The sequence below is a fragment of the Prionailurus bengalensis genome, chromosome D1, assembly GCF_016509475.1.
Source record: "Prionailurus bengalensis isolate Pbe53 chromosome D1, Fcat_Pben_1.1_paternal_pri, whole genome shotgun sequence".
Taxonomy (NCBI): domain Eukaryota; kingdom Metazoa; phylum Chordata; class Mammalia; order Carnivora; family Felidae; genus Prionailurus; species Prionailurus bengalensis.
In genome coordinates, this window is record NC_057346.1 from 611,717 (window position 1) to 638,323 (window position 26,607).

At 40.0% G+C, this 26,607-nt stretch overlaps 1 protein-coding gene across 4 annotated transcripts in view; it reads left to right on the forward strand.

Annotated features, from left to right (window-relative positions):
* Nucleotides 1-1,397: 1,397 nt before the first annotated feature.
* The window catches only part of CEP126 (centrosomal protein 126), a 103,504-nt gene continuing 78,294 nt past the window's right edge, over nt 1,398-26,607 (forward strand). For 2 of the 4 annotated variants that reach the window (XM_043579158.1, XM_043579159.1), the window contains exons 1-2: nt 1,400-1,799; nt 4,533-4,652. In XM_043579158.1, the coding sequence (XP_043435093.1) occupies nt 1,672-1,799; nt 4,533-4,652 (248 nt within the window). In that variant the 5' untranslated portion in view covers nt 1,400-1,671. Of the gene's footprint in view, nt 1,800-4,532; nt 4,653-26,607 lie in introns of all 4 variants that reach the window. The other 2 variants (XM_043579161.1, XM_043579160.1) reach the window with 2 other exon arrangements.

The following is a 26,607-nucleotide window of genomic DNA, read 5'->3' on the forward strand; positions in this document are numbered from 1 at the left end:
AAAAAAAAAAAACTAACAACAATGTTTAAATTTTTTCTTCTTGGTCATCATTGTAAAGCAACATTTGAACAAAGAATGATTATATAAACAAGCATTTCCAGGCAATTGAGAAACCAAGCCTTGCTTCTTAATGCTAATAAACCGTGCAACAAAGCACAAAAGTGCCAGACTAATAACAAAAGTTAGACTTCCGAGAAGTCTAAGCATGCCTAAATACTCCACAAGAGTACTTAGTCCCACAACAGCAACCACAATCTTCTGTTGTTTGCACTCTGTGTGCCCTGCCCGCTTTTCTTCCTCTCTTTCAAATAGGCCCTAGAGAGACAGACTTGTGATGATAGGTCAGCGCCCTGGCTAGGCTGGTCTAAAACTTGCCAAGATAGCTAATGATCCATGTATGCACAGTTAGCCTCTCTTTGTCAACATTATACATTCTATCCTCTAGGCATGGTCCTGAAGGGAGCTTATGTGTTCTGTGTTTTAAGTCAAAGCTGGATATGTTGTGGCACTTTAAAATCTCCGTCACCAGATGACATTTCAATTTGAGTCACTGCATCCAACTTGGCAAAAACTGTTTTAAATAGTTTCAACTGGAAAAGTTTATATTTGAACTCCAAAAATGAACAAACTGATTCACAAAGGCAGAGGCATTTTAATGGTGGATGAGTGATTTTTATTTGGTTTGTACATTCTGCTTCCAGTCTGGGAGTTTTTCCACCGGAAGGAAAAAAAAAAAAGAACCCTGGCTGAAACAGAATTTATATGTACTTTTCTAATGAGCTCCAACAAAAAGTTGCAGCCTTTTTTTCAAAACTTCACGAGCAAAGCCATTTCATTAATGGCCCTAAACTCCATTCTGTTCTCCACGCCCCCTGCAGCAATGTCAGCGTGGTGACCACCGTAGGCACATCCTCCCGGGGGATCTGTGTCCAGGCCACACTGGGGTGGTCGGCTCCCAGCGTCTGGCAGCGAGACAGGCAGCGTCCGGAGCCTCTGAAAGGCAGACCTTTCCAGCGGGGAGCTGGCAGACAAGAAAGAGACTGCGGAGGGACTGGCCGAGCATCCCGGAGCGGCGCGGGGATTCGGGGCAAGGAAATTTCCACGTCAGCAAACCTTGTCAGGGATGCTGACTCCCAGAAGACTCCCAGCTGGAACCCCACCGGAGTCGGCCTTTCCAACCCAACCCCAGCCACGCCGCCCGGAAAGATCCGCACCGCAAACCCCACCCCGCTCTCAACGCTCCCGCGACCACGCCCCGCGAAGGCGGGGGTAAGACGGAACCCGGCGCTCAGGCACCGCGCAGCGAGGGGCTGCTGCGCAGACTCGGCTCTGGGAGCGGCCGGAGCCCCGCCCCCGGCGCCTATTGGCTGCCCCGCGCGCCGTGGTTTCGGTCGCCAAGGACGCGGCGTCCGTTGGTTGCCAAGATGGCGGCGGCGTCGGCTGGGCTGCTGCCGCCCCCTCTGCCGGTGCCGGGCAAGGTCGCCGCCGCCACAGCTACCGTCGCTGCTGCACGGGAACCGGGGCTGCCGCGGCCAAGCCTCCCGCGCCCGTGACGCGACGCCTGAGAGACGGAGTGGGGGGGGGGGGAGGGGGGCCGAGGAGGACGACGGGGCCGGGGCTGCCATGAGGGAGGCGCCGGCGGCGGGCCGGACGGCGGCGCTGAGGTGAGGGATGCTGGCCTGGAGGCCTGGAGCCCGGAGCGCGGTGGCGGCGCGCGGCACCGAGTCTTCGGACGCCCGCGACGGAGCCCCCCTTAGCCCCCGCTCGGGCCGCGAGTGCCGCCGGCCTGGCGCCGACCTGTATCCTTCCAGGAGGCGGCGGGGGCCGGGTGCGCGGAGGTGACTGGGGTGCGCGCCGGCGGGGACGGGCAAGGGTGAGCAGGGTGACGGCGGTGCGCGGAGGTGACGGGGATGGGCGGCTGGGGTGAGGGCGGCGGGGCGGCGGGTCCCCGGCCCCGCGAATGCAGCTGCGCGCGGGACGCCCCCCACCCGGCTCCGACCCGCTCAGCCCGGCTGACGAAGCCGTGCCGGGCCCCGCGGACGGAGGCGCGGAGCCGGGACCCGGCCTCTCTTCCCCGGGACTCGGTGCAGCCCACCTTCGGTCGAAAATTGTGCGAGTTTTGTTGTCCGAATCCGTGGGCCGATTTGAGTCCTGCAGAGCACGGCAGCACAGTCAGAATTAGGCCCTGTGTCCGCGAAGGGCGCGTTGGCGGCGGTGGGGACCGTCCGCAAGCGAGCGGGGAACGGCGTGTCTCCTGTTGCGGTTCGTCAAACGTCCGGGTCGGTCGGTCTCTCTCTGTCTGTCTCTGTGTCTCTGTCTCTCTGTCTCTCTGTCTCTCTCTCTCAGACACACACACACACACACACACACACACACACACACACACACACACACAGAGTATGGGTGGGGGAGGGGCAGAGAGGCAGCCCCAGAGGCAGCTGAGCCCAGCTCAGAGCCCCAGGTTCCAGGCTCCGAGCTGCCAGCACAGAGCGCGACGCTGGGCTCGAACTCTCGAGCTGTGAGATCGTGGCCTGAGCCCAAGTGGGACGCGTGACCAGCTGAGCCCCCCGGGCGCCCCTACGGCAGTAGAAATATTGCCGCACCCACCTTGCCTCTTTCTTCCCTGCCCAGTCTCCTACCCTGCTCTTGGTTCCCTGCACCTGCTCTCTCGCCAACATCCTTGGTTCTTTGCAGCCCTGGTCTTCGGCCTCAACCACCCCGTAGCTACTACAGTCCTGCTTCTCTGTTCCTTCACTCGAGTAAGAAAAATGCTGCGGAGGAGAATCGCAGAACAACACGGGCCGCCACCACACAGACCACCAGTTTCCAGCTTTACCCGAACAAGAACAGGGTCCTCTGTTGTTCCTCTTAACGCCTGTGCCAGTCGACGCCTCCAGCTCTCCGTGGACTGTCCCTCCACTTCCTAAGACAGCAGCAGCACGGAGGCTCTCAGGTCCCTCCTCACAAACCCCGCAAACTCCCATACTCCCAAGCACCACCCCCTACCCCCAACCTTGCTTCCGGCTCACTGATGGGATGTCGCGGCGGAAGGTGCGTCTGTTCACCTGTGCCCTTATCTGCATAGCTTTTCTTCGCCTCAGCACCCCTGGATTGCAAGTTATCCCACCGCTCTTATAATTTACCTTCACCTGCTGATGCCATTCTTCCCTTCCCTACAGCTTTATAAACACACTCAGGTCTTGACCATCCTTAAAATTAACTAAGACTCAAACCCCTTGATCCTAAGAACCCTTTTAACTTTATTCTGGTATCTTCTCAGTCTCTGTATTCAGACCTCTGAAAAGAGTAATCTAAATTCGCCATCTCTACCTGTGTCACACTTGGTACTGCCTTCCGAAATAAACTTAAGTTAATAAAATAGAAGTATAAAGTTGTGAAAGAATACAGACAGAAAATAGAATCTCCTATTTTTTTTTCATGTGTTTGAAGGTATAGGACGTTTACCTTTGGAAAGGAAAGAAATTTTAAAGAAAAGCTGCTTCAAAGATGACTCATTAGTTTAAAACTTTAGTGTAAGGAGAAATTGTGTCAGTACAATGAACTGGGGAAAATACTTCCACTATAGTAGATGATTAATGTCTACACTACACTACAACACTAAAAACTATAAAATATATATATATTGTATATATAGAAACATATATATTTATATGCATATATATAATTTATATATAATATATATATTTATATGTATATAAACAACACCAAAAACTATTTATATATATATATATATATATATATATATCTTGTCCTGTATGTCTGTGGAGAATTTTCTCCAAGGAAATGGTTCTGTGAGGTTTTATTAAGCCATTACTATATTCTAAGCACCATGCCATGCATTGGAGTTCTAGAAATGTAGAGACAGATATTTGTAGCATGTACTCAGGAAGATGTCAAGTTCTCCAGTGGCTAGAAAATAGGAGAGGAACTGTGTGCGGTGGCCCCAGGCAGATGTGGGGAGTTAGCCAAGGAGGTGCTGGGCGGTGGTAATGGTATGAAGCGCCCGGTCTGTTCCGTCAGTGTCTTCATGTGTCTGGACGTAGGATTCATGCAGGGAAACGTTGCAAATTGAAGCTGAACAAACAGACCGGATTATAAAATGCTTTATATACTGGGTCTAGAGATAGAGAATTTATTGCAAATGTGACAGGGAGCTATAGAGAACAACAAAGAATGAGAAATCCAATCCAGATTTGCATTTAGCTGGTTTTGTGGAGGCTCGTAATGAATGTAAAGCTATGCAGTCTCATTATCTGAATTCATAATACCTAAAAGTACAATTTTTTCCCCAGGGAAAGTGAGATGTGTCTTCAGTGCTAATACTAATTCAGAATCTTTTTTACGTAAAACATTTGCTGGCCATATGCTAACACTAATGTATACACATATTGATTGTTCTGCAAAAAATCATTGCATCGTTGATATGAGGCTGTGATTACATCTATCAGATAGCACTGACACTCATCCACTGAAGACATGAGCCATTGTCCTTAACTTTGTGCTACCATTAGAGACATGAAAATCCATCTAGAGAAAAATTTGGAAGAAGAGCGCCAGATATTACTGCAGCAACAAAAAATATGTCGAAATCGAGCTCGTAAATATTTTGTGGAATCAAACCGGAGAAAAAAGTAAGTAATCGTATTTTCTTCAGAATTGTAGAAAATCAAAGTCGTTATAAATTAATAGTTTCTCTACTTTGTAGCGTTTTATGAACTTAAGTCATGACATTGCTTTGTCTGTAAAACACTGATCAAGATTTTTGTCCCTTCATAAGTTTTCTTAACCGTTTTTTTGCCTAAAGCAGAAAGATGTTGGTATGTTGTCTAATTCCACTGACTGTGACCATAGCAGTCTTTTCTTGTCATAGAACTTCCTATAACAGTGTCATGTGACTGCAAAATGTACTGTTCTCTTTGTCTTCCGTATCATTTCATGACAAATTAAAAGATGACCAATTAGAGCCTTAGTCTCTAATGGAATGTAACTTGATTTTGTTATTCACTTCTATATAATTTTTTATATGGCTGTCTTCATTCATCCAATCAGAAAAATGGGGGAAAATATAAACAATTGTGGAAATATGATACAAAGAATATTATAAATGACTTCCATAAAAAAATGCAGTTTTCTAGTGTAAACTGGAAGCCTAATAAAGTAAAAGTGTAAACCATCCAGTCGCTGCTTCACATTTTTCAAGGTTTCTTTGAATTATTAGATTTTGGTTTTTTAGACAGATTGGTAACAATGTTTTTGCTACCTTGTCTATATTTCCACAATACGTCAATAGCAGCAAATCCCTAGCGTTTATCAACTGCATCATTGGGCATGTGTTGCAAATCCCATTTGGGGAATACAAAATTGTTTACCTGTAATTTTTTTCTGGCATGGTATTTCTCTTTAGATTAGCTCTTTCATTATCTGGTATAAAGTTATTTAATGAAGTTTTGTTTTGTATTTGTGTCTTACTGTGTTTCCCCTACCTTTTGGCTCTGGGGACCTATAAAAGGCACGTGCCAGGTGTTCAATGAAGATGAATAGTCATATGTTGAAACATTCATGGGCTAGATCAAATATCTAGGTTTAAATCCTCGTTCCATGAGTTAGAGCAAGGTATTTAATCTCTCACCCTCAGTTTCTTGTTTTTATGATTGGAATCAATAACATGTAACTCAAGGGATTGTTATGTAGAGCAAAAAGGTAATGTTAGAAGAGGAATAGTTGAAAACATGTGGAAAAATACGTATCACAGTGTCTGACCAGTACTGCTTCTTCCTTATTTAGTTTATTTTGTTGATTAATAATACTTGTCAATTGTGTGTTTTCTAATAATTGAGTTGCTTTGTAAAATAGTACAAAGTGACTTCCTGTTTTCTCTCATCAAATACTTTTCTCATCAAAAAAACAATTCTGATGTAGAAAGAAGAGAAATTTTGGTTTAAAATTCTAAGAGGACATTTTCCAATATAATTTAATTATGTTTTATTTTTGTTACCTTCCAGTGCTGTGTAAAGACATGTAAAAATTTCCTTTTAAACACTAATTTCATTTTTTAAATTTTTTAAAAATTTTGTTATTTTTTTTAATGTTTATTTATTTTTGAGACAGAGACAGAGCATGAACAGGGGAGGGGGCAGAGAGAGGGAGACACAGAATCTGAAACAGGCTGTAGGCTCTGAGCTGTCAGCACAGAGCCTGACGCGGGGTTCGAACCCACGAACTGTGAGATCGTGACCTGAACCAAAGTCGGACACTTAAACGACTGAGCCACCCAGGTGCCCCAAATCATTTCATTTTTTATAAAGGGGGCCAAGTTATTTGTGCACTCCTGAATTTCAAAATGTGTCTATTATAATGGCCTTTTGGGCCTTGCTGTTATCTATTTATGTTTTACTTCATGTAAGTTTATGCTGTCCGCTCCCATTGTGGTCACAGTTTCTGTCTAAAAACCATTTTTTCCTACAAGCAGAGCTGTTCTCCTTCCACTCTTAGGTAAGTTATACTTTGACATTGTCAGTGCTGTGTCCCCAGTAGTATTCAAAGAAAATGTCCGTAGCATCAATTTTTATTTATTCCCATTCATTGCTTAAAATCACGCACATTTAATTTTCTTGTTATTTACTACTGCTTTGCTTTTCTATCTGCCAGTATTTTTCTTAAATGTTTTTATCACATTCTCAAGTTTTCCATTCTTTTATTCAGTATCTGTAGAACGGAGTCCCCTTTCTTTTACTCCAAGACCTCCTACCTTCTGTAGATACTGCCCTCATATGTACTGGCTATCTGTAGGCCTAATGCATAACTGGCATTCTGGGACTTCCCCTTTTTGCTCTTGGGATTTGGAGACACAGTTTCTTATTTCCCATAGCATCCCTTTTGTTTTGTTTTATAACAGTTTGCTGGAGCACATCCTCACATAGTTTTCTATTATGCTACTATGTAGACCAAGTAATCTTAAGATACACACACACACACACACACACACACACACACACACACACAAAGAAATTAACTATTTCCTACATTTTAAAAAATTTCAGTTTTGGAACTATCTTTTATCTATAACTAAAAAGGCATCTATTTACTGAACAAGCATAACTGGTTGAGTACACATGATTAAACATTATATCAGGAGAAAAAAAAATTTTGTTTATTCTATTATTAAACTTTAGAAATGACGATCTGATTTAATGTGACTTCATAAGGGTAAGAAATTGAAACAGATGTTAAGAAGAGTCCAAAAGGAGCCTCAGATGGTTGTGGTTTTCTTTAAGTTTGTTTTAATTTTGTTTGGTTTGTATTTTTTTTTTTAATTTATTTGTTAAACTCCAAGTTAGTTAACATACAGTGTAGTATTGATTCAGGAGTAGAACCCAGTGATTCATCACTTACATATGACACCCAGCGCTCATCCCAACAAGTGCCCTTCTTAATGCCCATCACCCATTTAGCCCATCCCCCCATCCACCTCCCCTCCAGCAACCCTCAGTTTGTTCTCTGTATTTAAGTCTCTTATGGTTTGCCTCCCTCTTGTTTTTATCTTATTTCTCCTTCCCATTCTCCTATCTTCTTCTATAGTGTTTCCTAAACATATGAGTGAAATCATATGAAATTTGTCATTTGCTGACTTTGGTTCCATGGATCTGTGTGTTTATTTTTATACCAATATCATACTGTTTTGATTAGTCTAGGTTTGCAGCATAGTTTGAGATCAAGAAGTGTGATACCTCCAGCTCTGTTCTTTCTCAAGATTGTTTTGGCTCTTTGAGATCTTTTGTGTAGAATTATTCTGGTTTTATAAAATATGCCATTGGTATTTTGACAGGGATTGCATTGAATCTTTAGATTGCCTTGTGTGGTATGGACAGTCTAACAATATTAATTCTCCCAATCCATGAGCACAGAACATCTTTCTGTTTGTTTGCATCTTCTTTTTTTTTTTTAATTATTTATTGGCAGGGGGAGCAAGCAAGAGAGGGGCAAAGAGAGGGGGCAGAGGATCCAAAGTGGGCTCTGCACTGACAGGCTGACAGCAGTGAGCCCTTTGTGGGGCCTGAGGTCACGAACCACAAGATCATGACCTGAGCTGAAGTCCGACGCTCAACCTCAACCAACTGAGCCACCCAGGGGCCACTTATTTGCATCTTCTTGAGTTTCTTTCACCAACGTCTTCCAGTTTTCAGTGTAGAGGTCTTTCATCTCCTTGGTTACATTTATTGCCAGATATCTTATTCTTTTTGATGGAATTATAAATGGGATTGTTTTCTTGATTCTCATTATTAGTGCATAGAAATGAAATGGATTTCTGAATATTGATTTTGTATCCACAACTTTACTGAATTTATAGATTCGTTCTAGCAGTCTTTTGGTGGATTCTTTAGGGTTTTCTGTATATAATATCATGTCATCTGCCAATTAGTGACTGTTTTGTTTCTGTCTTTCCGATTTGAATGACTTTTTTTTTCTTGCCTAATTGCCATGTCTGGGACTTCCAGTACTCTATTGAATACTAGTGCCACGAGTGAGCATCCCTGTTCTTAGAGGATCACCATTATGATGTTAACGGTGGGATTGTCATATATGGCCTTTATTATGTTTAGGTACATTCTTTTCTACCCACTTCATTGAGTGGTTTTTATCATAAATAGATGTTGACTTTTGTCATGCTTTTTCTGCATCTATTGAGATGTTCATATAATTTTTATCTTTCATTTTGTTAATATAGTGAATCATTTTAATTGATTTGCAGATGTTGAACCAAGCTTGCATCCCTGGAATATATCCCAGTTGATTCTGGTGTATGACTCTTTTTCTTTTTCTTTTTCTTTTTTAAAGTTAATTTATTTATTTTGAGAGAGAGAGAGAGAGAGAAAGACACGAGAGGGACAGAGAGAGAATCCCAACCAGGCTCTGCACTGTCAGCGCAGAGCCCAGTGTGGGGCTTGATCTTATGAACCATTAGATCATGACTTGAGCCGAAATCAAGAGTTGGACTGTTAACCAACTGAGTCACCCAGGCGGCCGTGGTTTATGATCCTTTTAACGTATTGTTGGAATTGGTTTGCTAATATTTGTTGATTTTTACATCTGTGTTCATCAAGGATGTTGGCCTGTAATTTCCTTTTTTTGTGATGTTCTTGTGTAGTTTTGCTCTCAGGGTAATGCTGACCTTGTAGAATTTGTTTGGAAGCTTTCCTTCCTCTTCTATTTTTTGGAAGAGTGTGAGAAGTATAGGTATTAAATCTTCTTTGAATGTTTGGTAGACAATACCAGTAAAGCCATCTGGTCCTGGACTTTTGTTTTTGGGGGGATTTTTGATTACTGATTCATTCTCCTTACTAATAATTGGTCTGTTCTGATTTTCTGTTTCGTCATGATTCAGTCTTGGAAGATTGTGTGTTCCTAAGGATTTTTTCATTTCTTCTATATTTTCCAATTTGTTGATGTATAATTGCTCCTAGTAATCTGGTATGATCCTTTGTATATCTGTGATATCAGTTGTAATTTCTCCTCTTTCATTTCTGATTATATTTGTTTGAGTCCTCTCTCTTCTGTTCTTGGTTAGTCTAGCTAAGGATTTGTTGATTTTATCTTTTCAGAGAACCAGCTCTTAGTTTCAGTGATCTTTTCTATTGTCCTTTTAGTCTCTCTGCATTTCTTTCTCCTCTGATCTTTATTATTTTCCTTCTTCTAGTTTGGGGCTTTGTTTGTTCTTTTTCTAGTTCCTGTAGGTGTAAAGTTAGATTGACATTTTTCTTGTTTTTTGAGGTAGACCTGTATTGTTATGAACTTACCGCTTAGAACCGCTTTTGCTATATATAGATTTTGGTATGTCATATTTCTGTTTTCATTTGTCTCTAGATTTTTTTTTAATTTCTTCCTTGATTTCTTCTCTTACACAGCTGCTCAGTAACATATTGTTAAACTCCACATATTTATAGTTTTCCCATTTATCTTCTTGTAATTAATTTCTAGTTTTATACTATTGTGGCTGGAAAAGATGCTTGATATGATTTCAGTCTTCTTGAATTCATTGAGACTTGTTTTGTTGTCCAATGCATGATCTATTCAAGAGAATGTTTAATGGGCACTTGAGAAGAATGTGTATGCTGCAACTTTTGCATTGAATGTTCTGTGTATATTTATTAAGTCTGTGTAGTCTAGTGTGTTTTTTAAGGCTGATGTTTCCATATTGATTTTTTTGTCTGAATGATCTATTGATTAATGAAAGTGGGTATTGAAGTTTCCTACTGTTATTGTATTGCTTTCATTTTCTCTCTTTAGGTCTGTTAAAATTTGCTTTATATATTTTGGTGCTTGTACATTGGTTTCCTATGTATTTATAAATTTTATGTTTTCTTGCTGGATTGACCCTTTTGTCATTATACAGTACCCTCTTTGCCTTAAATTACAGTCTTTGTTTTCAAGTCTCTTTTGTCTGATATGAGTATAGCTCCTCCATCTTTCTTTTCATTTTCATTTGCATGGAATATCTTTTTCCATCCCTTTCTTTCAGTCCATGCATGCTTATTTCTGAAGTTAGTCTCTTGTGGGCAGCATGTAGATAGGTCTTGTTTTTCTTTTTTCTTTTTTCTTTTCTTTTTTTTTTTTTTTTAATCTCTTCAGTCACTGTCTTTTGATTGGTGAATTTAGGCCATTTACTTTTAAAATAGTTATTGGTAAGTATACACTTATTGCCATTTTGCTCATTGTTTTATGGCAATTTTATTGTTCTTTCTTGTTTCTTTCTTCTCTTGTCTTTTGTGATTTGGCTTTCTGTAGTGTCATGTTTAGATTCCTTTCTTATTTTCTTTTGTGTATTTGTTATAAGTTTTTTCCTTGTGATTGCTGTCAGATTCACATAGAATATCGTATGTAAATAACAGTCTGTTTTAAGTTGATAACAACTTAATTTTAAGCATATTCCAAAACTTTACCTTTTTACAACACCCCCCCCAGCTTTTATATTTTCAATAACACATTTTACATCTTTTTGTCCTATGTTTCCTTTAATTAATTATTGTACTTTTAATAATTTTAACTACTTTTGTCTTTTAACCTTCATGCTAGCTTTATAAGTGATTGATCTACTACCTTTGTTATATATTACCTTTTCCAGTAAGGTTTTTACTTTTCTGTGTTTTCTTATTAATTAGTGCCATTTCTTTTCAGCTGAAAGAAGACCCTTTAATGCTTCTTACAGAGCTGGTTTGGTGGCAATTAACTCCTTTAACTCCAAATCTGTCCTTCAATCCTGAGTGGTAACTTCACTGTGTAGAGGATTCCTGATTGAAAGATTCTGTTTTCTTTCAGCATCTTAAATATGTCATGCCACACCCTTCTGGCCCATAATGTTTCTGCTGGAAATTCTGCTGTGAGTTTTTGGGGTTTCCCCTTGTGTGTAACAAGTTGTTTTTCTCTTGCTGCTTTTAGGATTCTCTCTTTATCCTTAACTTTTATCATTTTGATTATAATATGTCTCAGTGTAGATTTCTTTGTGTTCATCTTATTTGGAACTCTCTGGGCTTCCTGGACTTAGATGTCTGATTCCTTCCCCTGATTGAAGAAGTTTTCAACCATTATTTCTCACATAATTTTTCTGGCTCTTTCCTCTGTCTTCTTCTTCTGGGATCTCTATAATGCGAACATTATTCTGCTTGATAATTGTCCCAAAGGTCTCTTAGGGTATCGTCACTGTTCTTAATTCATTTTTACATTTGCTGCCCAGTCTCTGTGAGTTTCATTGCTTTGTTTTCCAACTTACCGATTTGTTCGACCTCATTCAAGCTGCTGTTGAACCCTTCTAGTGAATTTTTCAGTTCAGTTACAACTTTCTGTTACAAGTTCAGTTCAGAATCTCTTATTCCTCCAGCAAACATTGCATACCTTTTATGTTTCTGTCTCTTTGTTGAGGTTCTCTCCGTGTTCGTCTATTTTTCTCTGAAGTTCGGTGAACTTTATAACTATTACTTTAAACTCTTTATTAGGCAGATTACTTATCACCATTTCATTTAGTTTTTTCCTTTTTTTAATTTTTTTTTTACATTTATTCATTTTTGAGAGACAGAAAGAGCACAAGCGGGGGAGGGACAGAGAGAAGGAGACACAGAATCTGAAGCAGGCTCCAGGCCCTGAGCTATCAGCACAGATCCTGATGTGGGGCTCAAACTCACAAACCGCGAGATCATGACCTGAGCCGAAGTCGGACACTTAACCAACTGAACCACCCAGGCGCTCCTCATTTAGTTTTTTCTGTGGTATTATCTTGTTCTTTCTTTTGGAACGTATTTGTTTTTCTCCTCCTTTTTCTTGATGCTCTGTGTTTGTTTCTATATATTTAGGTAAGACAGCCACCTCTCCCAGTCTGGAAGGGGTAACCTTATGTAAGAGATGTCTTACGAGGCTCAAAAGTGCAGTATCCTCTGGTCACCAGAGCATGGCACTCAAGGATGGTCTTCTGTGTGGGCTGTGTGCACCCTCTTACTACAGTGAGGCCATAGCTGTGCGTGCTAGTGGGCGGGGCCGGGACTCAGTCTTGCTGCAGGAAGCCCCTGTGACTGCTGTCATGGGTTGGCAGGTAGGGGTGGCTCCTGACCCCAGTTGCAAAGCACATTCCTGACTGTGCAGCACGTTGGTGGGCACAGCTCTCAGGGGCATAGGCATTGGTGCTAGCAGATTAGAGGAAGAATTCCACAAGGGTGCTCCCTGGTACTAGAATTAGGAAGGTAAACTGAGTGGCTTCTGCCATTGTCTCTTTCCCCAGGGGAAAGTCCCTGCTGTTTCCAGTCCCTCCCACAGACTTTTTAAGGTGAACGAATTTGTCTCCTTTCCCTATTGTCTGTGTGCAGTTCAGACTAGTGTTTGAGTCTGTGCCAAAGGCCGTTAGAGTGAGTTTTCTGTTCCCTATGGTTTTATAGTTTTCCTGAACATAATCCCTGTTCACTGTTTTGGGGGCTCCTCTCTCCTGTGCAGAATCTAAGGTTTAGGATATGGAGTTGGAATCTCTTACTCCTCCAGCAAACATTGCATACCTTTTATATCCCTTCTGATTGTGACCCATAGCAGCTGGGGTGTTGTTTTCCCCTAACAAGTTCGTGTTTCTGCCTCCCTCTCTTACCGATGTTGCCCTTTTATCCTTTGTTGTGGAGGCTCCGTTCATTCCATTTTCAGGTCCCTTTCAGTGGGAATTATTCCATACATAGTTGTAGATTTGTGTCCAGGGGAGGACATGGTTCAGGACTTGCTGTGCTGCTATCTTGGACCCAACTCAACCTCCAAATAGTTTTAAAATACTAATGTAAGCATATAGACTTAAAAGATCAGATTATCAGACAAAATTCCTATGTAACTAACTGGCAGAAAAAGAGAAAAAAAGGACAGAATGGGGAAATAAATAAATAGAACCCAAATAAAGAGAACAAAGACTACCAGGTAATAAATGAAGGGCAAATACTTTGGAAGAGTCGCTAAAATTTGTAAGACAGATTTCTTAAATATCATAAAGGCAGAAGAAAATTAGCTAGAGAATCATGTAATGAATTACCTGGTGAACATGAAATATGGGGTAACTGCATTATCTGTTTGGGAAAATGATGAAGTTTGAAGTTTCCCATGAAGCCGGAAATATATACCCTTAGAATAAATAAGAAGAAATTATACTTTACATGGTAAGTCATGTTTATCAAACCTCTACATGTGGGTATATATCGTAAGCTAAAAAATATAAATAGATTCAAGTAGGTTTAGATATCAGTGTGTGTAAATATCCATGGTTATATTATCCAGAATATATTAAAAGAAAAATTCAAGGAATTTAAGACATTTACAAGTGATTTTTGAACATTTAAAAATAGGGGCGCCTGGGTGGCGCAGTCGGTTAAGTGTCCGACTTCAGCCAGGTCACGATCTCGCGGTCCGTGAGTTCCAGCCCCGCGACGGGCTCTGGACTGATGGCTCAGAGCCTGGAGCCTGTTTCTGATTCTGTGTCTCCCTCTCTCTCTGCCCCTCCCCCGTTCATGCTCTGTCTCTCTCTGTCCCAAAAATAAATAAACGTTGAAAAAAAAAATTTTTTTTTTTTTTTAAATAAAAAAAATCTAGAAGACAGCCATTTACTCACTAAAGTAATATTTGCTGGGAGACTTAAAGATTTCATATACTGAAGAATAAAAAAGTAAATGCATGATTCCTGCCCTCAACTTACTAATAGTGAAGGAATAAAGGCTGGCAATGCTATGCGATGAATACTGTGACGTACTATGGAAGCACATTCACATAGTCCGGAACAAAGAACTTCTGGAAGTCTTGTTAGATGACCAGGAGTTATCCAGGCGGCCGGAGCAGGAAGGGAATTTAACTCAAAGAGGACAATATGTGGAGAGGTTTAATGTTATGGAATATAAGAGAGAAACGTTATGTGATTTACACACGGGAAAATGTGGAAGAGCATTAGGAGATGAAGCTATAGAGTGGGTAAGGAGATACTTCATAAAACCACTTGTGTGCTGATCTAAAAAGCAATTAAACCCTGTCCTTAGTACTCGGAGATGCTGTTGAAGGAGGAAGACCAGAGTGTCATGACTGCATTTACATTTTAGCTGATTACAGCCAAGGACTAGAGGATGAAATGAAAGCACCTGGAGACAAGAACAAAAGAACAAGTAGAGAGTTGTTACACTGACCTGGCAAGAAGGCGGGGAGGGTCACTGGGGGATCTCAAGTCATGGGTGGTGCGTAAGGAGCATTGTCAAAATGGGATACTTATGGATTTTGTAAACCTTAACGTTTTTAATACCAGTCTTCCTAAATTTCTGTGATCTTTTATACAAATTATGATAAATTTTTTATTTTTCCTTTATGCCCTAGGATTATTATGATAAGCATCAAATATTCCCTGTTGTGTTGCTGTTTTGCCTTGAGCTGTTAACCTTTATTTAGTTTATAATAGTAGCCTGACAGGTAAGCTTGGTGAGTTTATCTATTAAAGATTTTCTCTCTATTGGCTGAAATTTCTCTTTTTTAAATTGAAGTCTTTATTTTAAGATAGTTGTAGATTCACATGCCGTTGTAAAAAAAATAATAGAAATCCCATAATACCCTTTACTTAGTTTTCCCCAATGGTAACATTTTGCAAAACTATAGTTCAACCTCAAAACCAGAATAATGACACTTAGGCAGGCAAGATACAGAACATCGTCGCAGAGATTCCTGACGTTGCCTTTTATAGTGACACCCACTTCCCTCCCACTCCACCCTCTGGAGATCACTAATCTGTTCTCATTTCATCTCAGGTTTTGCATTTCTAGAGCGCTCTATAAATGCCGTCATACTGTATGTAACCTTTAGTGATGGACTTTTTTCCCTCGGTGCAACACGCTGGGATCCGTCCAGGTTGTTATGTGCACCAGCGGTTCACTGTTTTTATTGCTGAGTGTTCTCCGTGATGTGGGTGGTGCACCAAAGGGGGGTTAACCTGAAGGACATCTGGGTGATTTCCAGTTTGGGTTATGACAAATAAAGCTGCTGTAAATACTCATGTATATGTTTTGTGTGAACAGAAATTTTTATTTCTTTGGATAAATGACTGAAAATACAGTTGCTGGTTCATATGGTGATTGCATATTCGTGTTTTTAAAAAATTGCCAAACTGTTTTTCAGAGTGACTGTACCCATCACCACTGTAAGATTGATCAGTGTTTCACATCCTCACCAGCTGGCACCAGTGTTGTTAATAGTTTTTATTTTCTTCATTTTTATGGGTGTGTAGTAATAGCTCATCGTATTAATTTTCATTTCCCTAATGGCTAATGATGACAATATCTTTTCATGTCCGTATTTGCTATCTATCCTCTTTAATGAAGTTTCTCTTAATGTCTTTTGTACATTTTCTAATTAGATTACTTGCTGTTTTACTGTTGAATGTCAGAGAACTGTATACATTCTAGATACTTTGTCAGGCATGTGCTCCTCTGGAGCTTAGCTTTTCATCTCCTTAGTTGGGTCTTTCCCAGAGCACAAGTTATTATTTCTATGAAGTCCAATTTATCCACTTTTCTTTTTATAGATTGTGCTTTAATGTCAAGTCTAAGAACTCTGTGCTTAACGACCTAGATCCTAAAAATTTTCTTTTTCCTAAACGTTCTATTTTAATGTTTTATAGTTAAGTCCATGATTCATTTTTAAAAAATTTTTTTAAGTTTATTTATTTTGAGAGAAAGAGAGAGGAGAGAATCCCAAGCAGGCCCATGCAATCAGCACAGAGCCCGACACAGGGCTAGAACCCACAAACCGTGAGATCATGACCTGAGCCAAAATCAAGAATCAGACACTTAACCAAATGAGCCACCCAGGCACCCTCCCCCCATGATTCATTTTGAGTTAACTTTTGTATAAGGTGTGAGACTTAGGACCCCCTCATCAGAATTCAGTTGAGAGTATTCGTGTGGGTCTATATCTGGGTTCTCTCTTCTGTTAATCTCTTTTGTTAAACCTCCACCAATACTTCGGTTTTTATTGTGATTATGTAGCTATATAATATGTAGTTATATAATTATTCTTGTGTAATAAGGTAGGTCTTCAAATCACATAGACTGATTCCTCCCACTTTATTCTTTCTCAGAATTATTTTAGGTATTCTAATTCCTTTGCCTTTATATATAAAATGTAGAATAATCTTATCGGTATCTGCAAAAACATTGATGAGTTTTTTAATAAGAATTGCATTATACCTTTACATCTATGTGGTGTGGAGAGAACTGACATCTTTTCTTTAATCAATCTGAGTTTTTTATTTCAGTTATTGTATTTTTCAGTTCTAACATTTTCAATTGGTTCTTCATAGTGATTCTGTAATCATCTATTCTTGAGGCTATTTTTTTCATTTGCAAACATGTTCATAATTGCTGATTGAGCACTTTTATCAATCATGGCTGCTGTAAAATCTTTGTCAGATAATTCTGACATCTCTGTCATTTTGGTGTTGATATCTGTTGTCTTTTTTCACTCAGTTTGAGATCTTCCTGGTTCTTGGAATAAGTGGTTTTCTATTAAAACCTGGACATTTTTGTATTATGTTATGAGACTCTGGAACTTCCTAAAGTGTCACCTTTAGCTGGCTCTGGCACCATACCAGCTGGGGAAGGCTATGGGGGTGGACGCTGCCTCATTACTGACAGATGGAGGTGGCGGTCTAGTTCACCCCTCAGTCTCTGTGGACACCAGGTTAGGGGAGGGGCCCCTTACTACTTCAGGGGGCGTGGGCGTTTCCATTGACACCGCAGTGTGTGTGGCCTCATTACTGCTAGATGTTGATGGAGAAAGTCTTCCTCAGACACTACCCAGTTGGGCAGAGATGGGCAGAGACTCATCCTGCCAGACTCCGGACCTCTTTTCTGCTAATACCAGGTGATGAGGTGGGCCTCATTACCACCAGGTAGGGATGCAAGCCCGGCGTTCTGTTCAGCTTCTCTGACGTTATTCCAGCAGGAGGGCTGGGGGTGCCCTGTTACTGCCTGGCAAGCGTGGAAATCCAGGCCCCCCAGCAGTCTTTGCTGGCAAGGGTGGGAGCAGAGCCACAGTGTTTCTTTGGTGGTATTTGGGTAGAGTGGTGGGCTGTTGAATAAAAGTTTTCTGTCTTGCTGGGTTGGCTTTTCCTCTCCTGGGGCTAGAGAGAGCAAGCTTCGTTTGGCTAGTTTATTTGTTTATTTTGTCTAAACCTGTTGACATATACACATTGCCTGATTCTTCCACTCCAAGTATGGGATATTTGAAGCCAAAGAAAAACCAGGAAACTTACCATCGTGTCGTTCCTCAGGTCCCGGGGTCCATGGTTACTCTGTTTCCTTCTTTCCACCTTTTACTTTTTTATTCTTTTTTTAAATATATGTAATGTCTAGGATTTTTATTTGTACTTAGTGAGAGAAATGGCAAGAAGTATGTGTACTTCCATTTTACCTGAAGCAGAATTTGTTTCTTTTTGATGTTAGTATTTCTCTTTTAGAACTAACCCCTTAGCCTTGCTTCTTTTATATTTCTAATACATTATGACCTAGTAAATAGAAGATTTTCATTAGAACTGAATCTGAGATAAGAATATATGTGAATAAGGACCTAGGAGACTCTCTAATGATTAAAACTTATGAACTTTAGTTAACTGATATTGGCACGGTTTTTCTGGCTGACATCTCAGTCTTTGAAAGAAGTGAGGGGCTGTTATGGTTTCCTTTTGCAGTCCGTGCGTTACTAGTCATGTGTGGGAAATCAGAGTATAGATCTTTGTTGTTTGGGTGTTTTTTCCTGCACTGGTGTCTTCATGACTGTTTGAAACTTTCCGTTTATTTTCTTTTCCAGTCAAGGGAAAGTCAATCAGTTGGAAATAGGATTTTTCAATACAGGTTTTTGGGATCTCAAATAATTTTAAGTGTTAACAAGTAAAGAATTAACTGTGACACGTGTTTCTTTGACAAGCAGCGAAATGTGACAGTATATTCTTGTATTTAGTGTTATTTCTTATAAGCTATTGGCATTATCATGTATTTAAAATCTTATGCTTTATTCCTGAAAACTACTCTTTCTCCAGTTATAGTTTTTTAATTGGAGTGCTGTTTTGTTCTATTTTTAAATTTGATTTCTAATTATTTCAAAATATAGTTTTTAAACTTTTAAACTAAAAAAAAATGATCATATCTCTAGAATATTGTACCTATTTAAATCTTAAATACAGTTCCATCCAGAAAAAAGAAATACATTACAAAAGGCCAGCTTTCCAGTTCTGCCTGTGTCTCCTGTGACCTCAGGTGCTCTTAATACTATGCTTAGGTTCTCTTGCTAAAATTGTTGCCATGACAGTTATTTCTTCACTTTTTAATATTTCCAGCAGAAGAAAATAATACTCCATAGTTGTGGATTCCTGGAAAAACAGAACAAACAATCTGACATGCGACAATCATGTGATGCGGGGCTCACATTGAGCCAAGGTGGTCTACAAGTTTCATGAGGCAGAACTGTACACGTTAAATAGACCCTTCAAAATTTGCTGAAATGAATTATTCTAGTAGCCAAGATAGGAAAATAATCTAAATGTTCATCAGCTGGCGAATATACAAAGAAAATGTGAGAGATACATACACCATGGAATATTATTTCAGTCTTAAAAAGAGGAGGATACCCTGCCATTTGTGACAACATGAATGAACCTGGAAGACATTATGCTAAGTGGAATGAGTCAGACACAGACCGCATGATCTCACTTATATGTGGAATCCAAAAAAGGTTGAACTGCAGAGAGGGGTGGGGGAAAAGGAGAGCTATTGATCAAAAAGAACAAACTTGGGGCGCCTGGGTGGCGCAGTCGGGTAAGCGTCCGACTTCAGCCAGGTCACGATCTCGCGGTCCGTGAGTTCGAGCCCCGTGTCGGGCTCTGGGCTGATGGCTCAGAGCCTGGAACCTGTTTCCGATTCTGTGTCTCCCTCTCTCTCTGCCCCTCCCCCGCTCATGCTCTGTCTCTCTCTGTCCCAAAAATAAATAAACGTTGAAAAAAAAAAATTAAAAAAAAAAAAAAAGAACAAACCTTGAGCTGTGAGTAAGTTCTAGAAATCTCATGTACAGCATGGTGACTGTAATTAATTAATAGTGTATGGTATAGTTGAAATTTGCCAAATGAGTACACCTCCAGTTTGCTCATCATCAAAAAGCAAAAGATAACTATAGGAGGAGAGGGATATGTCCACAGCTTTGGTTTGGATAATCATTTCACAGTGTTTACACATATAGACATTATATTGTACACCTTCAATATATACAATTTGTGGTTTTCTTTTCTTTTTTTTAGTGTTTATTTTTTTGAGAGAAAGACAGAGCATGAGCAGGGGAGGGGCAGAGAGAGAGAGAGGGAGACACAAGAATCTGAAGCAGGCTCTAGGCCCTGAGCTGTCAGCACAGAGCCTGATATGGGGCTCGAACTCATGAGCTGTGAGATCATGACCTGCGCTGAAGTCAGATGCTTAACTGACTGAGCCACCCAGGTGCCCCGGTTTATGTTTTCCAAGCACAAATCAGTAAATGAATTTTTTTAAGTTCCTAAGACAGGCCATGTTTCTTCCATGAAAAAGGCTAACTCCAAGGGGTTGCACTGAATGTGTAGATTTTGTGAGCAGGATCAACATTTTAACCATGTTTGTTCTTCCAATCCATGAGCATGGAATGTTTTTCCATTTTTTGTGTCTTCAATTTTGTTCACAAGCTTTGTGTAGTTTTCAGCATAGTTTTCAGCATGTAGATCTTTTATCTCTTTGGTTAGCTTTATTCCTAGGTATTTTAAGGTTTTTGGTGCAATTGTAAATGGGATTGATTCCTTGATTTCTCTGCTGTTTCATTATTGGTGTATAGATATGCAACTGATTTCTGTACATTGATTTTATATCCTGTGACTTTGCTGAATTCATGTATCAGTTGTAGCAGATTTTTCGTGGAGTCTTTTAGGTTTTCCATGTCGAGTATCATATCATCTGCCAATAGTGAAAGTTTGACTTCTTCCTTGCCAATTTGTATGCCTTTTATTTCTTTTTGTTATCTTACTGCTGAAGCTAGGACTTCCAGGACTATGCTGAATAACAGTGGTAAGAGTGGACATCCCTGTCATGTTCCTGACCTTAGGGGGAAAGCTCTCTGTTTCCTCACTGTGGATGGAACTAGAGTATATTATGCTAAGTGAAAGAAGTCATTCAGGATAAATATCATATGATTTCACTCATGTGGAATTTAAGAAGCACAACAGATGAACATAGGGGAAGGGAAGCAAAAATAAGATAAAAACAGAGAGGGGGAAAACTATAAGAGACTCTTAAATACAGAGAACAAACTGAGGGTTGCTAGAGGGAGGTGGGTGGGGGATGGGCTAAATGAATGATCAGCCTTAAGGAGGGCACTTGTCGGGATGTGTACTGGGTGTCACATGTAAGTGATGAATCAATGGGTTCTCGTGAAACCAATACTACAGTGTATGTTAACTAACTTGGAGTTAAATAAATAAATTGAAAAGACATAAAAAGTGATGATTACCTTGAAAAAAGACTGATTCCAGGGTTAATGGGAAGCAGCACCATGCTCTTCCAGCTCTGCCTTCTACAGTGGCAGGAGCAGGTGTCTTGTTTTTATCACCAGCCCCATCTGTTCCCAGAGTACTTACCACAATGCCTGGCACATAACTGCATGAAGAGGAGTCGGTGATGAGGGAAAGAACTACATCAGTCACCTCTACGATTGCTTATTAAAACTTTCTGTCTACGGACTTCAAGCTGTAATCATCAAGACAGTATGGTACTGGCACAAGAACAGACACTCAGATCAATGGAACAGAATAGAGAACCCAGAAATGGGCCCACAAACATATGGCCAACTAACCTTTGACAAAGCAGGAAAGAATATTCAATGGAATAAAGACAGTCTCTTCAGCAAGTGGTGCTGGGAAAACTGGACAGCGACATGCAGAAGAATGAACCTGGACCACTTTCTTACACCATACACAAAAAGAAACTCAAAATGGATGAAAGACCTAAGTGAGACAGGAGGTCATCAAAATTGTCGAGGAGAAAGCAGGCAAAAACCTCTTTGACCTTGGCCACAGCAACTTCTTACTCAACACGTCTCCAGAGGCAAAGGAAACAAAAGCAAAAATGAACTACTGGGACCTCATCAAAATAAAAAGCTTCTGCACAGCCAAGGAAAAATCAACAAAACTAAAAGGCAACTGGCAGAATGAGAGGAGATATTTGCAAGTGCCATCTCAGATAAAGGGTTAGTATCCAAAATCTATAAAGAACTAATCAAACTCAACACCCAAAAAACAAATAATCCAGTGAACAAATGGGCAAAAGACCTGAATAGACACTTCTCCAAAGAAGACATCCAGACGGCAAACCGACATATGAAAAAATGCTCATCATCACTCATCATCAGGGAAATACAAATCAAAACCACAATGAAATACCACCTCACACATGTCAGAATGGCTAAACTTAACAACTCAAGCAACAACAGATGTTGGCGAGCATGCAGAGAAAGAATCTCTCTTGCACTGCTGGTGGGAATGCAAACTGGTGCAGCCACTCTAGAAAACAGTATGGAGGTTCCTCAAAAGATTAAAAGTAAAACTACCCTACGACTCAGCAATTGCACTACTAGGTATTTATCCAAGGGTATTTATCCCTGTTTCAAAGGGGCACATGCACCCCAATGTTTATAGCAGCACTATCAACAATAGCCAAAGTATGGAAAGAGCCCAAATGTCCATCGATGGATAAAGAAGATGTGGTGTAAATATATACAATGGAGTATTACTTGGCAATCAAAAAGAATGAAATCTTGCCATTTGCAACTACTTGGATGGAACTAGAGGGTATTATGCTAAGCAAAATTAGAGAAAGACAAATATATGACTTCACTCATATAAGGACTTTAAGATACAAAGCAGATGGACATAAGAGAAGGGAAGCAAAAATAATTAAAAAAAAAACAGGGAGGGAGACAAAAACCTAAGAGACTCTTAAATATGGAGAACAAACAGAGGGTTACTGGAGGGATTTTGGGAGGGGGATGGGCTAAATGGGTAAGGGGCTCTAAGGAATCTACTCCTGAAATCATTGTTGCACTATATGCTAATGAACTTGGATGTAAATTGAAAAAATAAATTCAATAAAAATTTAAAAACAAAACTTCTTGTTGAGCCCATCACTGAGTTCAGGAGTAGAAACTTCTGTCCTTGATCACATTGCATCCCTGGTTTAATTTTATTCAGTCTGGAACACACATTATTTCCTATGGTCCTAGAAAGTACTGTGTGAAATTATTATTACTTTGTATATGCATTTGAGCCCAGAGAACAGTATTAAATACTAGTGATGGTAACTTGCTATCAGAATTGCTCCCTGATTATAGCAAAAAAAGCATCACCTGTTAGCTTTAGAAATTCATCGTTCCTCACTGCCGAACTTGGCTGAACTGGTATTAGTGTCTTATTTTCTCTTTCTCCCAACTTACTGTTTTGGCATGCTCTTCCTTCTACCTAGAGCACTTTTCTCCACTCACTTCTTTTCATGACTGGCCGTATTCTGAATTTTTAGTTTAAATGTTATGTTTCCAGAGAAATATTCCCTCTTTCACCTCATTTAAAGAGAGTTCCCTTAGGGGCACCTGGGTGGTTCAGTCAGTGAAGCGTCCGACTTCGGCTCAGGTCATGATCTCATGGTTTGTGAATTCAAGCCCTGCGAGCCCCACTGTGCTGACAACTCAAAGCCTGGAGCCTGCTTTGGATTCTGTGTCTCCCTCTCTCTCTTTGCCCCTCCCGCATTCATGCTCTGTCTGTCTGTCTCTCTCTCTCAAAAATAAACAAACATTAAAAAAACTAAAAATAAAATAAGTTCTCTGTCTTGGACTAGAGTTTCTTTACTTCACATCACATATGACAATCAGTAATTCTTTGTATACTTGCTTTTGTTAGCTTGCTTCATTAGATTATAAATAACTGCATAGGGACACCTGGGTGGCTCACTCTGTTGAGAGTCCAACTCTTGATTCGGCTTAGGTCCTGATCCCAGGGTTGTGGGATCGAGCCCTACATCAGGCTCCATGCTGAGTGTGGAGCCTGCTTAAGATTCTCTCTCCCTCTCTTTTTCTCTCCCTCTGCATCTCTCCACCACTCATGTGCTTTCACCGTTTAAAATTAAAAAAAAAAAAAAAACTGCACAGATCACATCTATTTTTGCTTACTGTTATATTCCCAGCAGATAAATTATTAAATCAAAATAATAAATAACCGCTTTTAGAAGTGCTCTGATTATATTTGAAGCTGACATATGAACAAGCATTCATTCAGCAATTATGTATTAAACATCTTTTAGGTTCAAGGCTTGGTGTTAGGCACCAAAATTCCAGAAATTAAAATTTCAGTCCCCACACTCAATAAACTTAGCATCTGATGGGGGAGATAGTTAAAATACAATTAATTCTTTTATTCAGCAATTCTATGTAGTTCCTATTATGTTTCAAGCACTATGTTATGTGCTGACACATTATCTGTCTTGTGATACTTAAAGTCTAATAAGCAATACAGAAAAGTAAACATAATTACAATTTAGTAAGATAAACACTATGGTAAGTTAAGCTTAGGATTCCATGGGAAGGCAAAGTTGTGTATGTGTCGATGTTGAGAATAGAGGTGCCTTGAGAAAAGTTATAAAAAGTCTGTTATATGGTCTCTAGGAAAGCGATTAAAAACCAGGAAGAGTCAGACTGCCTAGCTTAGACTCCCTGTTTGTTCTATTTAGTGATTATGTGACCTTGAAAAAATTACTTACCCTTTCTAAGACTCATTTCTTTCATTTGTAAAATATTCAACTCCCAGAATTGTGGGCTAAAGCGAGACCGCACACATGAAATTCTGATGCACTGCCTGGCCGTAATAAATGAGTGGTGTTCTATTCCATTTTCACAGTCCATCTTATGTCTAGTGATGAACTTTGCTTTGCCAGAAGCCTTCTCCCAAACTTACTTTCTACATCAGTCCCTACAATCCTGATTGTATCCCCTGTCCCAAAGACAAAAGTCAGTTACATAAGCAATTACCCACAAGTGTAGTTGGTGCCTTTTGGAAGAGAGCAGACATGGGAATGTTTAACCAAAAGGAAAAGTAAGACAAAGGAGTTGAAGACATGTGATTGTATTAGAAATTTGTTAGAACTCAAATTGAGGTAAATATGGATACAAGTAATTTTTAGGTATGGAACAAATTCTCTGCTTACAGCTTCTATTTTTGTTTATGATAAAGAACGTGGGAGGGAAGGAATAGGTGCTATTGTGGGAAGTATGTTAAGACACTATAATAGATACTTGATAGACACACAGGATGAAGCCTGAAGAGTCACTGTTGCTTTTTGTTGTCTCTTCTAACCATTGCACTTTTCTTTAAAGTCCCTTAGCTCTTTTATTTTTTTAACTTTTTTTAAGTTTATTTATTTTGAGAGACAGTGTGCACATGCACTTGCACATGAGTAGGGGAGGAACAGAGAGAAGGAGAGAGAATCCCAAGCAGGCTCCACACTGTCAGCGCAGAGCCCTGCGCGGGGCTCTGTCTCGCTAAGGGTGAGATCATGACCTGAGCCAAAATCAAGTCAGACTCTTAACTGACGGAGCCACCCAGGCACCCTTTTTTTTAACTGGAATAGAGTCGACATATATTGTTACATTAGTTTTAGGTACAACGTGATTGGCCCTCTCTGTACCTTATGCTCCCCATAAGTGTATCTATCCCCATACAACACCGTCACAATATCATTGACTGTGTTCCCTATGCTGTGCCTTCCATCCCCCTGAATCTCCCACTCCCGTCCACCCATTTTGCCCCTTCCCTCATGCCTCTCCCCTCTGGCATGCATCAGTTTTTTCTACTTGTGGATCTGTTTCTACTTTGTTTCTTTTGCTTTTTAGATCTTCTAGGTGAAATCTTATGGTATTTGTCTTTGTCTGACTTACTTCTCTGAACATAATGCCCTCTAGGTCCATCTGTGCTGTCTCATATGGCAAGATCTCATTCCCTTTTATGGTTAAGTAATATCCCAGTGTGTGTGTGTGTGTGTGTGTGTGTGTGTGTGTGTGTACATATGTATATATTTACATCTTTTTTATTCTTCTATTGATGGACACTTAGATTGCTTCCATATCTTGACAATTGTAAATAATCCTGCAATAAGCATAGGGGTGCATATATCGTTTTGAATTCATGTTTTGTTTTCTTTGAGTAAAAACCTAATAATGGGATTACTGGATCATGTGATATTTCTCTTTTTAGTTTTTTGAGGAGCCTTCCTACTGTTTTCCACAGTGGCTCTACCAGTTTGCATTTCTCCAACAGTGCACATGAGTTCCTTTTTCTCCACATCCTCAACAATACTTATTATTTCTTACCTTTTTAATAACAGCCATTCTGGTAGATGTGAGGTGATACCTCACTTGGTTTTGATTTCCATACCATGATGATTGACAGCCATCTTTTCATGTACCTATTGGCCATCTGTGTATCTTCTTTGGGAAAATGTGTATTCAGGTCCTCTAACCATCTTTAATGGGATTATTTGGTTTTCTGGTGTTGAGTGGTATAAATTTTTTTATTTATATTAGATATTAAGCCCTTATCAGATATATCATTTTGCAAATGTCTTCTTCCATTGCCTTTTCATTCTGTCAGTGGTTTTCTTTGCTATGCGAAAGATTTTTATTTTGGGGTAGTCCCAATAGTTCATTTTTGCTTTTGTTTTTCTTGCCTGAGGACATCTATGGTTGATGTCCAAGAGATTATTTGGATATCTTTTGTTTTCTTCTAGGAGTTTCATGGTTTGGAGTCTGACATTTAGATTTTTAAATCATTTGGGGTTTATTTTTATGTATGGTGTAAGAAAGTGGTCCAGGTTCATTCTTCTGCATGTCACTGTCCAGATTTGTACCAGATCGTTTGTTCTTGGAGAAGTGAGAAGCCTCCTAAAGATCCCTGGCCCTCCAGCAAATTTCTGGGGTTAGTAACTAAATCTTCTACCTGTGTGC